At 35.6% G+C, this 17,548-nt stretch overlaps 2 protein-coding genes, 1 long non-coding RNA gene and 1 other non-coding gene across 4 annotated transcripts; all 4 read right to left on the bottom strand.

Annotated features, from left to right (window-relative positions):
- Positions 1 to 811: 811 nt before the first annotated feature.
- On the bottom strand, positions 812 to 4,021 carry slbp (stem-loop binding protein). Its single transcript, XM_056769931.1, has 8 exons — positions 3,837 to 4,021; positions 3,116 to 3,235; positions 2,776 to 2,880; positions 2,563 to 2,625; positions 2,060 to 2,200; positions 1,704 to 1,853; positions 1,368 to 1,485; positions 812 to 1,270 (listed from the first exon to the last, which is right to left on the bottom strand). Exons 1-8 carry the CDS (start codon positions 3,890 to 3,892, stop codon positions 1,211 to 1,213), a joined length of 813 nt encoding a protein of 270 aa, XP_056625909.1. The 5' UTR covers positions 3,893 to 4,021; the 3' UTR covers positions 812 to 1,210.
- A 3,229-nt stretch (positions 4,022 to 7,250) lies between these two features.
- Positions 7,251 to 12,975, bottom strand: LOC130438127 (protein translocase subunit SecA-like). Its single transcript, XM_056769932.1, has 2 exons — positions 12,893 to 12,975; positions 7,251 to 11,743 (listed from the first exon to the last, which is right to left on the bottom strand). The coding sequence occupies exon 2, from the start codon at positions 11,725 to 11,727 to the stop codon at positions 10,357 to 10,359; it is 1,371 nt and encodes a 456-aa protein (XP_056625910.1). The 5' UTR covers positions 11,728 to 11,743; positions 12,893 to 12,975; the 3' UTR covers positions 7,251 to 10,356.
- A 1,236-nt stretch (positions 12,976 to 14,211) lies between these two features.
- On the bottom strand, positions 14,212 to 15,832 carry LOC130438186 (uncharacterized). Its single transcript, XR_008909281.1, has 6 exons — positions 15,698 to 15,832; positions 15,478 to 15,548; positions 15,139 to 15,190; positions 14,955 to 14,998; positions 14,718 to 14,778; positions 14,212 to 14,492 (listed from the first exon to the last, which is right to left on the bottom strand). It is a non-coding gene; the product is annotated as an uncharacterized LOC130438186 (long non-coding RNA).
- On the bottom strand, positions 15,254 to 15,449 carry LOC130438533 (small nucleolar RNA SNORA74). The gene has a single exon (XR_008909343.1). It is a non-coding gene; the product is annotated as a small nucleolar RNA SNORA74 (small nucleolar RNA).
- Positions 15,833 to 17,548: the final 1,716 nt, after the last annotated feature.

Here is a 17,548-nt window from a genome sequence, read left to right as displayed (position 1 = left end):
TAACAGTAAAAAGAACAGTTCACTCAAAACACATGTTCGTAAATAAAAATCAAGAATTTCCAATAATATGCAGTTATGGGGGTGCTAAACGTTTCCTGTGATCAATTTTGTTCAGTGAGGGAGGAAAGCATATGCTGACATAAAACCTTAACCACCTTTTTTGTTTTGACTTGCTCTCCCAAAAGCTTTTGTCCTTCTATTTGTGCCTAAATAAACTTCACTTTATTCCACACCTGAGAATGTTTGTGTGTGGAGAAAAGTTTTGAGTGGGAGACCAGACCTTGGGCACAACTAGGTTTATGGTGCTCTTCGTTCTAAAACCGCAGTTTCTTGTGTGGATCTTACAGGGATCTGCCGATCTTGTAACAGACCTACAGTATATACAATCATTTGTAAAGTTGTGTCCAGCCTGGAGGGGCCAGAAAGGAAAGCGGTTTGTTTTAAATGAATGGTTTACAAGAAACTGTTATATGTTGCTATACCTTAAAAAAAATGTGAGGTCTCAAATGTCAATTGCTAAAGTGTGAAATAAATAAACAGCTGAAACAGTCTTTCAATTATTTTCTAATGTTTTTCAGAACGTATTAATATAATTGACTTCAAACTGGGGCAAAAGAACATCCCTTTTTACTAATTTTAGAGCAAAAGCACAAATATCAAGATATATACTCTCAACTTTTATTTACTATTTCCCTTTTTAAAAAGTGGATTTAAAAGTGCAGTGTCCATCTCATTAAGTGTCAATAAAATGTCAGATCACCATAATACACTTTAATACAAGGTGACATGATTGACTACCATTTGGTCTTAATAGCTTTATTTTTATTCAAAATAGTTAGCATAAAATACAAATGAACAATGATCAAAAAGGCAAATTAAAAAAATGCACTTAAAATCACAAACAACTTATAACAGCAGAAATATGAAGTTAACAAATAAACTGATAAATACGAAAGAATATCACCAAGCATCAAATAGATTAGCATCATACAAATTAATGTCCAAAATATACATTTCCATTTTCTTTTGCAAAGGCCTAAAAGTGTGGGTTTAAAGAACATGTTGAATTCTGTGATTTTGGCAAAACCCTGCCGTATAACAGACACGCCAAAACCTGTTTCCGTTATTTCACAATAATAATCAAAACAAACGGTGAGACGAACAGTGTAATAAAACAGTTTTCTAATAGAGCCTGGAGATGTCAGTGTGCTCATGCCATTTCTGCATCCTCAATTTTCATCATCTTTTTAGGAGTGCCTGTGAAGGAATCCTGCAACACAAGAGGATCACGCTTGATTGTGCACAATTTATAAATATAAATCCTATCATTTACATGTTTCTGAACACGCTTCATGCAGGTTCATTACCTCTTGCAAAGACAACGACGCTCCCTTGGATTCTGGATATTGGGATGCAGTCTCTGTATCTGCCGAACACTCCACATCAAAGTCAAAATCCATGATTTCACCAAGATCAATTTCCTCTCTGATAAACACAGTCGCATACGAGTTAATATTTTATACATGTCAAGATCTGAGATGAAAATGTTGGTTTAAGGACCTAGTCAACATTTTTTTTTCTTCAAGTTTCACCACTTTTTGCTTTCTATTTTTCAATACAGTGAGTAAATAAGTAGTATTTCATGTAGCCTCCCTAATAAAATCAAGTCGCTGAAGTTTAATTTGAGCATTTTTGACACTTACATCTGCTCCAGTTCACTTCCCTCTTCCGCAGGGGGATCCCACGCGTGCAGACTGACCCGCCAGAGTTTAATCTGCTGATCCCAGGAACGCCGGCTGTATTTTTTGAACTTGTTTGGAGTCCTTGGATGAACACCTGGCTGTCTCATATGCCTAAAATATTAGCAATGGGATTATCTAATGTGCTTATTAGTCACAAACCAAAAAGATGATTAATAATCAACGATTAAGAACTATGTTTCTTTTTTTAGTGTATTAAAGACCGTTCTTCTGTCCTAAAAATTATTTTCATCAATTTGCATTGCTTTCTTTTCATTTCAGACCACACAATTTTGCTGAGCTTACATATTCCTACTTACTTAGGAACTTCTTTCATGTATCTGTCGTAGGCAAGAGTGTTTTTCCCATAGGTGATCTGTTTCTGTCTTCTCATGAGCGTCGTCTCGTCTGTTTCTACATCACCTTTAGCAGGAGAATCTTTGGAATCTCTGGATTCTGAACTGGAAAATGAGAAATACATGGTTCATCACTAAAACACTTCAATGGTTGAGTTTATGATAGCATAGCATCATATAATTTACACTGTTTTTGTAATAGAGTATTTTTATATGAGGGTCTCTGGACCCTCAAATCTGTCATTTCTTTATACACCTAAATGCCAATTTGAAGTACACTAAGGTGTGTCAACTCCAATGAATAATACTTTTTGTATGTTTCCCTTTCTGACGGTACATGTACAGTACCTCTCTGTTATCGTGGTAATGATTTTAATCAGGTGTATTACATAAGATAAAACATACAGTACTACACTTACAGGATATCCTTAATCATATAAAACAATTCAACGACTTGCAGCACAAACCTTCCAGATGAGATTTTCCTGTCTCTTTGGGGAGAATCTGCTGCAAGAATTCTTCTTCGATATCTGAAAAGGAGGGACCTCCAATTAACATTCCATCAAGTCTATCAATGTTATGTGCGCATGTAATTAAAAAACACTGTATTATTTGATATCAATATAATTCAGATTTTAATCACATATGACCCTTAACAAAAATCAAGAGAGGCAACTGACCGATGCATGTCACGGTGGACATTTGAGCGCATTTCCTCAGCCTCCACCTCATCACCCCAGTTTTTTACTCTGGACACGGGCCCTTCGCTCTCTGGAGTTGTAAACCTGAACTCAAGAAAAACGTCATGAGTATGCCACTCGTTTTACCACTACACATCACCTCACTTGTTCATAGGAAGTAAAAAAAAAACCTCAATTTAGTCAAATTGCAAATGAAGTACTTGTACTTAAGAAATGATATAAAAACTTGATTAACACAGATAAACATTAAAGAACAATTTCAGTTGTCTCTCTTGAATATGAATCTTAGTACAGGTTAACCCTGATAGGAAAAACTCACCTTTCTGGTCTCTGTGAACATCTCTGATCTTTGTTCTCCTCTTCATTGGGGTGAGATCTTCTCAGACTACCATCTGCACCGCGTTTCCTACAGCTGGACCATCTTGAGGGGCCTTTGTTCCTGTTGGACATGTCGACAAGCATTTAAAAACTAAGAAACCAGGCTAAACAATTTATACTCAATGAAGAAGAGCACGTGCATTAAACATTCATACATAAACATTCACGATCAAACAGCTATAAGTCATCTTATTAGGCTCCAAATGAATCTTTAATTGTAACCCAAACCAGACACAAAATAAACTGCTGTCAACACATGCATTCAAGATATTTACTGCAAAATCACAAAACAGCTACAAAACATTAATCAAGAGAGATGGTAACACTTGTAAAGTCTGGACTCTTTTGGCGCTTTTGGCCTCATGATGTGAACACAATACGACTGGCGGGAGATTCTCAGTTGCATTCAATAGCAACAAAGCGACAATTTTAAGACCAAACATTAGCTTGAATGCAGGAACAGAACTGAAATTACATTAGGAGGACTTGAATAATGTTGTTTAAGTGACACAAATCTGACAGAATTGTGTAACCCAAGTACTAGTTTAGACAACTATTTGTGTGTGCTGCTATGCTAGCATACTACGGTTAGCCGACGACGAATTAAAGTCATAAAACATAAACAAAAATCCACACAACATTACACTATTCTCAAATCTTACCTGTTCTCGTCGTGTTTGGAATCATTCTCACTTGTGTATTTTTGATTTGTCGACATTGCTGAAGTGGCCAATTCAACACCGCACTACCAACAAACTCCCGGGTTTGTATTAAACCGCGCCAAGTCCAACACTGTACGTCAACATTCAGGTCACATGACGCATGAGGGGTGGGACAACTGACGCCACTTTCTTACGGATCCGCCCACATCTGCTAATCTTAACATTAAAACAAAACATTAACAGTTAATGAGAGGAAACATAATGTGATCGGACGTGACCAAGATAATGTTTTTAATCCTCTGGGACTCACTTTTGACCGAAAAATAATTAAAAAAATCAAAGCTTTTACGGAACGAGATGAAACACGTTTGTAGCATTAGCTATGTGAACACAAAAAAACATGGACATGAAACACATATGTTAAAGGGTCACAAAAAAGTCACACTTGGCTCCTTAGCGGTCAAAATTTGTTGACATAGGAAATTAATGAGAAATATGAATATGAAGTCACGGAATCTTTTGGTGGTAAAAACTACAGCCACAAACAAATATCAGCCATTGTGCTGAAAAAAAGTCCACAGCAGCCAATGGGAGACACTGATCTTACACAAGCCATGTGTGACCCCTAAACACAGAGGACCAGTAAACTAAATGAAATACACATAAATTGCTAAATGTTTGTACAAAGTGTTTGAAGTATCACTATCCATTCCTTATTTTCTAAGATATTTTAAAATCTTTGAAAAAGGGCTTTCCATGTGCTCCATTTCTAGCAAAACGTTAATGTTTGATTGTAATCGTAATGCAAAACCTTTTACTTATCGAACCAAAAATATCTGAAAGTTGAGAAAAAGTTATTTTAAATTGTCTAAATGTACGTTCAAATCCTCAAATCCTAAATCGTATCTGAACAACTGGAATTCACAAGCTACACTATAGAGAGTTTCACCACCATTCACATGCAATTACACATGTTTGTAGTTTTTTACCACCAGATGGCACTAATCACAACATTTAGAGCTTGGGCCTGTATGTACAAAGGCACTTAGAGTAAATTTTATTCTTAAGTGTGTCAGAATTCTAAGAATGACATTATTTTACTCTTATTCTTACACTTAAGAATAAGAGTTATTCATAAAGGTTCATAAGTGATAAGACTAGATCTCAGCCTCTATATTATTTAAGAGAGCTGAAGATGTCTCCTAACCTATTAAGAGTAACAAGATGGCAATACAGAGGCAGATACAATGAACTTTACAACAAAGAAACAATGTGTTGGAATGATATGATGACACGGAGTACATGAAATAATATAATAATATAAAAATGTTAAATAATTCTTTTGTCTTTTCTTTTTATACTGTACAGCTTTCCTGTAGCTCAGTGGTAAGAGCATTGTGTTAACAACGCAATGTTGTGGGTTCGTTCCCAGGGGATTGCAAATGTCTATGTAAAATGTATAGGATAAAGCAATGTAAGTAAAATGCCAAATGTCTAAATGTAAATGTACTATAATAGGGTGTCATTCAGCAGCTTAATTCTTTAAATTAGATGTTAAAACTTGTTGAAACCAAGACAAAATTGATATATTTTTGTGTAATTTTGAAACTGCAATTTTAACTTTTGAATCTCTGTCGACATCTCTGTTTGAAAAATGATATTGCAGGGTATTTTATGTATTTATCTTCATATGGGTTGATGTCAACCAATGTTTAATTTCACACAAAAGCATACAGCTCAATATATCACTATCTATTATAAGCTTAACGTTGTAAATCAGGGGAAAGTAGGCTGACAGATTTCAACACTGAATTTTATGTACATGCCCAATAACAAAATGTGGGTTTATTTTACCCAAATAAGTTATAGAGGACAGCTAAATATACAGTATAAATAAATTAATATATATATTAATGTTATGTCTTAATTAAGTAATGTCTTAATTCATACATGAATAAATGGTGGCTTGCTAATCTGACTTCACACTTGCCGGCTCCCTATTTGCTGATTCAGAGGTCACGGTTAGCCATTTTGTGTTTAATTCATTGTAGTCCTTAATTTACAACACTTTAATCAGAACTTAAGAATCAGTCTTAAACTTTACTTAAAGTTGATTTAGGTTCTTAATAAAAGGCTCCTACTCTTAAAATAGTCCTACTTCTTCCTAAGAATGTTTTGACACTTAAGACAAAGTTTAAGACAACTATTAAGAGCATTTTTGAGAAGTTTTATACATAAGGGCCCTGGTTTTTATCTGTAATAATTGAACAATTGTTTAAAAAATATTTGTTGATTTCAGTGGTGAATAAAAGGAGACAATTGTTGCATTAATATTAATTTGTACCATAAAGTTCTCTCAAAATGTGTTACATTAGTTTTCCTGAAAAAAGAAAATGCATTTCAAGGCTTTGGGGAGGAGCCAAGTGTGATCCCTAAAGGAGTTCCAGAGCGTAAATGCTAATATTAAATCAGATTAAAACACTTGTGATGCATGAACATCAATTCAATCCTTGTAGTGATCCAAAAAGTAACATAAAAAGTGAGAGATTGTTGTTTAATCTGTTTAGCATTTATAATCTACTCTTTAACTGTAACAATTGTGTTATCAGTCAGCTTAAAATGTTTGATTTTAAAAATAATATCAAGAACAAATCATCACTTTGAGACTAAGCTAGAGAGCTACATTTCATAGGGTCTGACATTTTTGTCAAAAATTGAATTATTCACAAATTATTATTCTCTGACAGTTTACTTAAATTATGTGATTTTTTTCTTTCCGTTGTATGCATTTTTTGACTTTTTTTAACAAAAACTGAAACTTAATTCAAAAGTTTGTTATCTCAAAACTCCTCAGAATGCAAATGGAACCTTAAAATTCCAAGTATATTACAGTAGTGTAAAGTAATGAAGGAAATAATCAAAACAACTGAACAAAGCCTACTTAGATTACCAACTAACCAAAGGAAAAGAAAATGATGGAGATATAGAATATATTGCATATTTGAGGGGCAGAGAAGAGAAGAAAGTCAGTTCAAAACTGTATCATAAACATATTAACTGACATGCTTTACCATGTACATGACTCTGCTCACTGTCCACCTTCCACATAACAGGGGTTCCTCAAAGTGAAGGGTCCGGAACAATTGGTTAATATAAAACTTGTTTTAAATAAACTTTCTTATAACTTTATATAACAAATAAACTTCATTCAACAAACTTTACAGCAAAAAACAAAGTGAAGTTTTCATTCAAAATATATTACTAACAAGTGCACAATTGGCAAAACAATGAATTTAAGTGTCAGAATTTTTTAGTGTAACATTTAATAGTGGTGTTTGACGTGTCCACTCTTGACTCCTCCAGCTGTCTTGTAACAAATCAAACAGAATAGCTTTGTGCTGGATTGGGGACAAAGTGAACGCATACCTCTATTTCCAGTCATCTTTGGAAACTCTAATTTCTTTGTCAACTTTACTTTTTCTGAAAACTGACATCCTCTAAAAGCTCATTCACCGCATTGAAGTGTTGCCTGATTGCGATTATGTCAAACGTCATGCACTCACTGGATGTTATTGTTAATGACAAAATACACTGTATGGGTCAAAATTATAGATTTTCTTTAATGTCAAAGATCATTAGGATCCTACCTTAAATATATAAAACTTTATTTTTGTGAGTGGATGGAATACCACAGTGCCTATGATCAACAACTTCAAAGGCAATTTTCTCAATATTTATATTTTTTTGGACTCTCAGATTTCTGAGCTTTAAATGGTTGTATCTCATCCAGATATTGTCCTATTCTAACAACTCTTAAATCAATAGAAATCTTACTTATTCAGCTTTCATTTTATGTAAAAAACTAAATTTCCCAAAATTGACCGATTGTCCAGAGTCACATATAGATTTTTGAAATGTGACAAAAGCAACTCGGTGCAAGTGATCATAAGGGCAAATCTTGATGTGTGTGATGCCTATTATCATGAACAAAAATCTCTAATGAACCTACTGATGCTAAGACACACAGTTCTTAAGTTCTGAAGGTAAAAGGGTCTCTCGCAAAGTGTACCCAATAAAGTATATATGCCGATAATTTCAACACTCTTTCTGGTTCTCGAATGTGATTGGCTAAGAGTCATACGATATTCACTAGGCCACTACGTCAAACTTATGAAACTGAAAATAAAACATACATAAATTTGGCAGTATCTCTTAGAGCACTTCACATTATTTAGGAATCACTTTGAAAATTACAGTTACGCGAGGGTCTTGAGACGTATTTTACATAACAGAAATTGCTTTGTCAACTTGCTACTGTTACAATTGATGGAGGTATACACATAACACGTTGGTATAAATGTGTATAAATGCAATATTTCTCTTGCAGTAGCTGCTCGGGCCTTATCACAGCCATGCTGATATAGAGCCATATACTACATTTGAGCAATATCGCATTAAAATATACTACCATCTATTATACAACAATTTTGACAAAAAGCCACTGGGTATCACTGTGTATACTCTACATAGAGTGTCCAAAGAGAAAATTGTGTCAAGACCCAGTGATTTGACATTTACAAGTTCCTTTGACAGTTCCTTTGACAGTTCTCTCAGAACTCTTTTAAAACAGATTGGACAGTGTTCTATCAGAGAACTGTTGTGTTCTTCAGTCAGCCTCACGTCACGTCCTGTCCTTTCAGCCCTCCTCAGCTTCATCACAGCATCTTGAATGTTCCTTTTGAGTAGATCAAGAACTATAGCCTTCACTTGAAACTGTTTTGTAAACAATGTATCATCTTGCCCTTTTGGCTCTTGACTTAACATCACCAAAGTCTGAACATTTGACATGTATAACTTATGTGAATCTATTGCTTTGTCAGCCTTTTCCAGGTCAACCAATGCTTGAGCAATATAGCCAGTATCTTTCTTAGCAATAGTTGCCAATGCACGATTATATTGTGGGATTATCTCTCCATAATCGCCATCCTCTACTGCTTTGGTGTACATGTCAATGCTCTCTGCAAGGTGTCCGTTCTGACGGAGTTTGTTCCAGACCTAATGTAATAGTAGACCATAGAGGAGGGGGTTTGTTTACTCAAAAGTTTCTCCTTCGCATTTGACATGTCCCTCATCAACTGCTGCTTCAACACGTCAATGGGTTTTTCCTCACTGAAATTCATCATGAGCCACAGACCCCAGGACTCATGAAGAGAGACACAATGACATCACGTTGCTCAGAAAAAGAATTGTCCTCATAAATGTTGTCTAGAATGTCAAGGTAGACTGAGAAAAGTTCTTCCTTTTTTGTAATTTCTGCAATGTCTTCTTCTAGAAAACGCGAGAGTCTGATATTTACCACAATATTTCTGGCATCTTTTGCCTTATCCAGATTACTTGTCACAAACGAATTCAGGGTTAAGAGGACTGTTAGTGCAGAGATCATAGTCTTGTGGTTTAGAGAACTGGGGTTTTCTTGGTAGCAACTAAGAGCGCTTTCAAACAGACTCTCTGTAACACCACACGAGATAGTTGCTAGATCATCCAGACAGCTAGATAAGAATTTGAAAGATGTGTTTAAGCCCATTATTAGTTTGACAGATTTAGAGAAATGACTGCAGCACGTGATGAGTTGAGCAGATCCTGGACTCCCTTGGCGTGCAGTTCGTCCAAAGGCTTGCTGTTCTACACGGACATTCAGGGGCAAGAAGGTTTGCACAACAAACAGACCTCCTGCTTTATTAACGCTCTCGCAGACCTTTAAGTCTGTGCCGCGACCTGCAAGATTAGTTGCAATAATGACATCCCCCTCTTGAACGGTTCTATCTACTATTGAAGAGTTATCCATGTTATTGTTTACATAGAGCTTTAGTTTACCGTTCAAGGTCGTGTCGAAAAGGGCACTGTGCAAAACCTTTGCACGATTGATGGTTTCACAGATAACCAGGGCTGCTCTTGGTCCGTGATAGCCTTTGGAGGATACTTGTTCCTTGACAACTTTGCAGACCTTCTGGACCCATTCCTTCTCTTCGGGTATAACCAATCCTTCCAGTTCATAAAGTTTCCTACGTCTAAATGAGGGAATTTGACAAGTTTCAATCCCACTGTAGAGCTTCTTCAGCATGTCTAGCTCTGTTTGGTCCCCCAGGGTACCTGTAATCCCATAGATGTGGTTCTTGTATCTCTTGAATAAGCCCACATTAGACATGAAATTTGTAATTAGACTCATGTTGGACAGCTTTGTTTGGTGTTTCATCTCAAGGAACTGCTGAAGTCCTTCCCCCCATACCATGTTGTTCTGTACGACACCAGTACACATGTAATCTACAGGAACAACTCCATCTCATGAAGGATGTATTCGTGGCCAAGAGTCATTTTTCTGGCCTCCAGAGCATTTTCTATCCAAGTTTGAAGTTTGCCATCAATAAGGTCTTGAAGGCCTGGGATACAAGACCCATTTAGTTTTTTTGTAGACAGAGGTCTTTTCTTGAACATCCTCACCAATGAACCTGCAAGGTCCTCCTCAAAGTACACAAAACGACATTGTCCAGATTCTAGAAAAGAAACGATATTTCTTGTCTCGTATTTGTACGTGACGAACTGATCTCATTCTGTTTTTGTACTTTCCATAAGGCCCTTGGAGGTACAATTTAAAGACAAATTGAGGGAAGTTTTTCGCAAACATGGTTAAAAATGCCCTCATCTGGTTAACACTTGTGTTGTCTAGTTGTTCCAACATATTCTTTAGATTTTCCTGCTTCTGTACAGAGGGTGTTGTAGGAAGAATTCCAGCTTTCACAGCCAATTGCACTAAACTGAGATGATCAATTTTATCGCTTTCAGAGAAGCTTTTGATCAAAATTTGAGAGAACTGCTGAATGGGACCTAAAATTTCTCCAGACTCCAAGTGTTTTAGCTGGCTGACAGTATGCCAGATTTCAGCCAGTATTCCATTCAATTGTTCCATGAGAGGCACCTCAGTGTTTAGGTAGACCACCTCAAGACCTTTGTCCAACATCAGAGAGTCCACTTCATCCACAATCACACAATGAAATTCTCTCTTAGGTCGCACATCAAATCTATGAAAGCGCTGTCTCAGATAATCGCCTGCAAAACTCTCAGTCGTACCATAAACCACCTGGCATTCATAACACTTCTTTAGGTCCTTGTCTTTAGATTTGTTGGTGTTGACATCAACAGTGATTTTCAGTTCCTTATAAAAGTCGGACCATTCCTTTGCATCTCTTTCAGCAAGTATAGGAGAGCTTGAGATGACGTCTGGGGTTTTTCCTTCCAGTGCCTGATATGCAGCAAACATGGCCACAATGCAAGACTTTCCCTCTCCGGTTCCAACCTGAACAAGGTGACTCGACTTAGAAAGAACAAGAAGGCACCAGCTCACCATCTGTGTCAGTCGAGGTGTAATTTTCATTGTCTTTTCAACTGCGTTGCAAAGCGTGAATAACATTTTCTCTATTCCTTGTAAGTGTGTTGAAGTGGAATATGACAGACTTTTGGATACAGATGAAACAATGTCTTTGACTTCAGGCATAACTTTATCAATATTTTTTTGTTCACAGATTTCCTTTACAATCTCGTCGAGTGTTTTCCCTTCATTATTTTCAATAATGTCATTAATTTTCTCATCAACATGATCCACAAACTGATCACTTTTGGGATCAGTCAAATCTGATGCTTTGATTTTGTGAATCTCCACTTTATAAAGGATTTTCATTATCCATGTGTTGAAATCCTCCTCTCTGTCATTACACTGATTCATAAGGACTATGAACAATTTAACGACATCATCTCTTTCCCATTGTCCATTTTTAAGCAAGGAAAGCAGTCTTGATCTCAGCAGCGTTCCTGAGTTCATTTTGTAAGCACTAGTCATGTTGCAGTATGTTTGTCTGTAATGAAAAAAGGCAAAACGATTCAAATCAATTGAATTATTATTTATTTGTATAGTGCTGTTCACAATGCATACACAATTGTGCATTATCTTAGGCACATTAGTATTTTCAACCCAATAAAATAATTTTCTGCCAGTTATTTACATATTTTGATAAAGTTTATCAATAATAAATATCAGTTTACATTCTAAAACATTCCCTTTTGCCGTTATTTGTTATAATCCAGTGAGATTTTGGAGTGTGACCATATGTATAAAACTTCTCAAAATGCTTTTAAGAGTATTCTTACTATCTTACTAATACTCTTAAAAACAAGTATTCTTAAAGAAGTAAGAAGTCAGACTTTTTTAAGAGCAACTTTCAGAAAAACTTATGGCTGATTCTTAAATTCTGATTTAAGTGTTGTAAAGTTAAGACTACAATGATTTAAACACAAAATTCCCCCTGATTTACAACGGTAAATTTATAATTGTGATTGATAAATTGAGCTGTAAGATTTTGTGGGAAATTTAACATTTGTTGACTTCAACTCAGATGAAGATAAATACATAAAGTAACCTGCAGTTTCATTTTATAAAAGAGAGATGGCGACAGAGATGCAAAAGTAAAGTCTAGTCTCAACACTTAAGAACCTTTATGAATCACTCTTTTTCTTAAGTGTAAAAATAGTACTGAAATTATGTAATTCTTTGAATTTTGACACACTTAAAAGTATAATTTTAGTCTGAGTGGCTTTATACATACTATCTCTGCGTGGATCACCGGCTGTTGTCATATAAAAATCTCACTGGATTATAACAGAAAATGAATTTTTTTTTGAAATTAAAAAACTAATATGTACTGACACACTACAACAAAAGATACAAATAATAGGCTCAAAACCCTTTTATTGGGATGAAAATACTAACATGCCAAAGACTTTTGCACAGCACAGTAGTTTTAAAGTAGCTTTACAGGAAATGCGTGTTTTACTGTTATAGGGTTAAATTTAACGTTTGCCGAACGCACTTTCATTAACAAACAAAATGCTAAAAATATTAATTAAATTACAGAATTAGACATTGCTAGGACTTTAACACAAGGGTTAAAAGTGTATTCTCAAAGTTTTCAAAACCTTCCTCCAAACTTTTAATATATAATACTTACAAACTGATGTGGAGTTGTCACAGAAAGACTCATCTTAAGGTTAAAGGGCTGAAAGAACATACAAGTTATATAGACTAATGAAAATGAAGACGATGCATCTGGAATTTCCTGTAGCATCATTTCAACCGGTCACATGATTTGAAAGAATCTGAGGTGTGTGGTTTTATTTATTTACATTTCGTGCACATCCAGATATAATACATTACTTCATTTTATTAACAAATGAGTTTGAATGAAAGATATGAATGTGACGGAGTTTAAATTTTAAACAGATGTGAAATTTGCTTTCAAATTGTGATGTTTTTCTAAACCCCAGAAAAAAGCAAGAATAAAAAAATCTATAATTTAAACATTTTGTTTAAAAGTATTTTTCACAAATAAAATGTACTCTATTCTCTGGCATCACCAAAGCAGTCTAAACTCTTCCCTTAAGTTTAAAACACTTGTACAAACGCTAGAATGGAAGCTATACAACCATACAAAAAAAATGTTTTAATTCCAAGTATATATAAATGCATATACGTTTACTGACATATCGCTCAAGACTTGTATACAATTAAAATTAAACATTATGTACTTGTACACAATGCATATTTTTAAATATTAAACCAAAAATGTTTCATTGCAAAATATTTAAAGTGTACCTGAAGTGTACTTGCACTTGTTCCACTATACTTCAGGATCTTGAGTTGAAAGTCAGCATTACATATACACAAAGTGCATGAAGTACAAAAAGTAGTGCCAATTTAACTAGCAATTTAGTATTACCATTAAAATTACAGCAGCATTATGGACAATCATGCAGTAACAATGAAAAAAAATCTAAATTAAATATTGACGTGAGTGATCAGTATGGTAAAACCCTTGTTAAAGGTTGTATCACATGAAAGTTGCAATTGGCAAATTCCCTTTCACTTTCAAGCATTTTTGAAAGTACCTAAAACAACAGTGCAAATGAATATGCGCCATATATTTTCTTATGGTCCTGGTTATTGTGTGGTAGGAATTCCTTTACTGAACAAGTTAATTGGCATTTTGTGGCAGACACTTCAATTCAAATCTAAGGAAAACAAAACATAGCGTGCTATAAATGTTAGCAGATTTCAGCAATGTTAGACCATATCTCTCAAAGGGAAAAACTTGAGCCCTTTAAAAGAGCATTTCTTACAAGATACTAACAAATAAAAAGTGAACTCATTTATTTTGTTTTTCAATCAATAAGGATGTTTCGTAGCTCCTTTACTCAATTGTTAGCTGCACAAAGGTCATGTTTTTGACTACATGTTCTCTTCAGCGTCAAATAATTTGAAACTAGGAAAAAAGATTTAAGAAAGTCCTTTATTAAATTTTTATTTTGTGGCAGGCGTCTTCACCCATAATGCATATAACTAAGCTCTATGGAAAAAGCACCAACATGTTACAATGCCATACAAGCACATATTTTAGATTATTGCCAGACCGTATACAGTTTGAATGTCTTCAAACATTACAATATTATAATATGTTCGGTTCCACACAAGCTTTATAACATCATTGTAATGTGGTCTCTACTAAATTGCTGGATAGCACTTTCATTCTAGAAATCCTTTAAATGCCTTTCCTATAACAGGACAAGAATGGAGACAAATTAGACAAATGCACAACATTATTCTCAACATATAAAAACTGTAGCAGGCTTCTTTGTCAGATTTTTGCAAATCATGTTATCAAAAATCAGTGCCAACCCTGCATATGCTATTCCAAGACTTAAAAACATCACAACAGAGAAACGCTTCTGCCATGATGGTATCAGCTTGGATAAGTAATCTTAAAACAAGAATGTTACCTGCACTAAAATGATGCCAGTAGTCCGTTGGACCCGTTCATTCAGCCATTTACTGCTCCGCCTGCAGGTAAAATGATCAATTAGAAGAAACCACGAAACAAAACAGATTCTCACATAAATCTGACTGTGATCAGTTAAAAAACAACTCCCCACATTTTATGTAAGAATGCCATGTTGATAATGTTCATCCCACCACAGTAAATCAGTTTCTCATAAAGCATCGGTGAACATCCTTACCATGAAGAAAAAAGCCAGATGTCCTGAAACCCTCTGGGCAGGATCTAGGAATAAAAAAATCAGAACAAACAGTAAATAGAACAGGAGACTAGTTAAATGTCACAATATAAATGACACGATCATCATAGTACAGTGAAAGTTATATAAAAATATAGAACCCCGATGTCTAAGGTTAACTGCTTACCATTCAACAAAAGCAGTTATTTGGATCAAGTCACTGTATGATCTTGTGAGACCTATAACAAACACGAATTAAAAATTGCATCGTTAACTCAAACCATTTTAAACTATTTGACAAAACTGTTTGCCCTCAGACTAGGACTGCCCCATTTTGTGAGCACAATCCACTCTCAGAAGACATGGCATCACCAATGCTGCACCAGGAATGACTAAAACAGCCAAACCTGATGGAGCAAAACGGCAGTGCCTCACTCTTCCAGCAGAGTAACACTAGTGCAGGCACGTGTCAGGCCTGCTCAGCTGACTTCCGCTGGATTCATCAGAATATAAATCGGCTACTTACATCACACACTCAGTTTACAGCAGCTCAGGAGTCTTCGTTTGGAGTTCATTCATTCATATTCATTCAGCCACCTAAAAATAAAAGACCAAAATATAAGACATCTTTAACACGTGCTGATGTCGCACATGCGCGAACATGCTCTCAAACACAACTTTTATTTAAAACACTGTACCAATGTGCTAAGGTATATCTAATAAAAAAGCATCAAGTGTACTTTTACCTTCCTGTGAACATATTCTTATCTTCTTACACGTCCCGATCACGACACTTTTGTGCACCATCGCGAAATAAGAGAACGAGTAAGGATACGGTGGGTTTTTATAGAGCGGCTGCTGAACACCAGCGAAGAAGAGACCGGTGGCAGTCACGTGGTGCATGGACACGCTCATCGACATAGATGTCCATGGACATGCCTGTTTAATTCGGAGCTGTGCAGATTGATCAGTTTATGACATTGAAGTGCCGCGAGAGCGATGTAAGAGCGTTTCTTCTGCATATGCTCGATCCACTCTCGCGTTATTTTGATGTCATACGCTGATCAATCTACGCATTTTATCGCCGCATGCATTCTTTCCTCCGGGTTAATGCAAAACGCAGTTTTCAAAATGTATTAAGTATATAACATATTACATAAAGAGATGGAAGTCTTTGACAGGCAGACTTTTGATAGGATTGGTGCTTTTAAAAGCATAAGAACCTGCACGTCTGGATGATGTCTCTATAGAGATTATATAGAGAACAACTATGTTTATAAACATCTAAAGTAGTGGCATGATGTCAGAATATATTTGCACACGATTTGCTTTGAATAAAATTAAACAATTAAAGTATAGATTGACTACAATGTAGCCCGTTGTTAATATGTGAAGATCCTCAGCGGTCATCCTGCTAGTGCTGGGCTTTATAGTATTGGATAGGATTTCCCAAAATGTGTTTTGGGGGATTTACTTTTTGGGGACAAAATGGGGTTGTTTGGGTAATTATGTTACAAAATACATGTTCATGCATGTCTATAATTTTGTAAAAGACACCAAATGTGTTCGAAGACATCAAAATAGAGGAATGGAAGCTCTAAAAAATAATTTGCTAAAGACTGAATAAATAAATAAAAATAAGAGAAGTATCAAGTCATTGCAAACTGTTAAGTGTGCTTGCTTTTCCATTTGCTTAAGAAAAAATAGTGTTAAGATAGAGAAATAATATCTTGCTTGCTATTATCATTGAGACTTTCAGTTGACAGGTACAAAACAAATGACAGACTGGTGCTGTGTGAACATCTTCTATCAGTTTCATTTTTATATTTGACTTCATGAAATGTTTGAATGGATAAAATTCTCCAGATCCTCGGAAAAACACTCAACAATGGTGTGTTTTAAAGTGCCAGCAACTAACATCTGCTGCAGATGCATCTCATAACATTAATCCCCTGAAGTGTTTAACTCTGTCTCAAATGCGTTTTCATTTTTTATCGAAACGATGCCTTCGTCTTCTGCAAGTTTGTCTAACTTCGACTCATCGTACCACAGAATGAATTGTTCTTTACTGCCAAACAGCCCTTCAATCCGGCCTCTTGTTGCGGTGTTAGATGAAATAGGTGGTTCCTCGCCTATGCACATTTCATCCAGGACATTGGAAGCTGTTTTGAAGGCCCCACAAATTGATGTGATTTTCATTGTCCTGTCAAAACGCTCACTGGTCTTCCTAGGCGGCCACAACGCTTTGCATTCTGCACGGTATCGGTCTCACGGTGCTTTGCAATGATCTTGTGGACGTTGCTATCATTAAAATCTAGCAGACGAGCAATGTCCGAAGCAGATTTAACACATTGAGCCATTTTGACGACGTCCTCCTTGGTTGCAGAAGACAGCTCTTTACGTTGATTCAGATTGTTCTGTTTTTATTCGTTGATAACACGGGCCGCGACAGTTTTTACCAAAAACAACAACAAGGCCAACATAGTAATTCCCAGCAATGATAAGCAGCGAATGAGTAGGTTTGTATGACAACAGAATTAAGAATGTTAATTTGACAACTGAATCCCATCTACTGTATGCAACAACATGGATAAAAA

This window comes from Triplophysa dalaica, chromosome 16 (assembly GCF_015846415.1).
Source record: "Triplophysa dalaica isolate WHDGS20190420 chromosome 16, ASM1584641v1, whole genome shotgun sequence".
NCBI classification, from domain to species: Eukaryota; Metazoa; Chordata; class Actinopteri; order Cypriniformes; family Nemacheilidae; genus Triplophysa; species Triplophysa dalaica.
The sequence above is the reverse complement of the archived record's forward strand: the minus strand, read 5'-3'. Positions and strand labels throughout refer to the sequence as shown.

What these genes read in the sequence shown, in the direction of transcription:
- LOC130438127 (XM_056769932.1), bottom strand. Translation starts at nt 11,727, where the DNA reads ATGACTAGTGCTTACAAAATGAACTCAGGAACGCTGCTGAGATCAAGA.
- slbp (XM_056769931.1), bottom strand. Translation starts at nt 3,892, where the DNA reads ATGTCGACAAATCAAAAATACACAAGTGAGAATGATTCCAAACACGAC. An exon ending in AGGAAAATCTCATCTGGAAG is followed by an intron (nt 2,201 to 2,562) that starts GTTTGTGCTGCA and finishes CTCATTTTCCAG; the next exon opens with TTCAGAATCCAGAGATTCCA. An exon ending in CGTCGTTGTCTTTGCAAGAG is followed by an intron (nt 1,271 to 1,367) that starts GTAATGAACCTG and finishes CTTGTGTTGCAG; the next exon opens with GATTCCTTCACAGGCACTCC.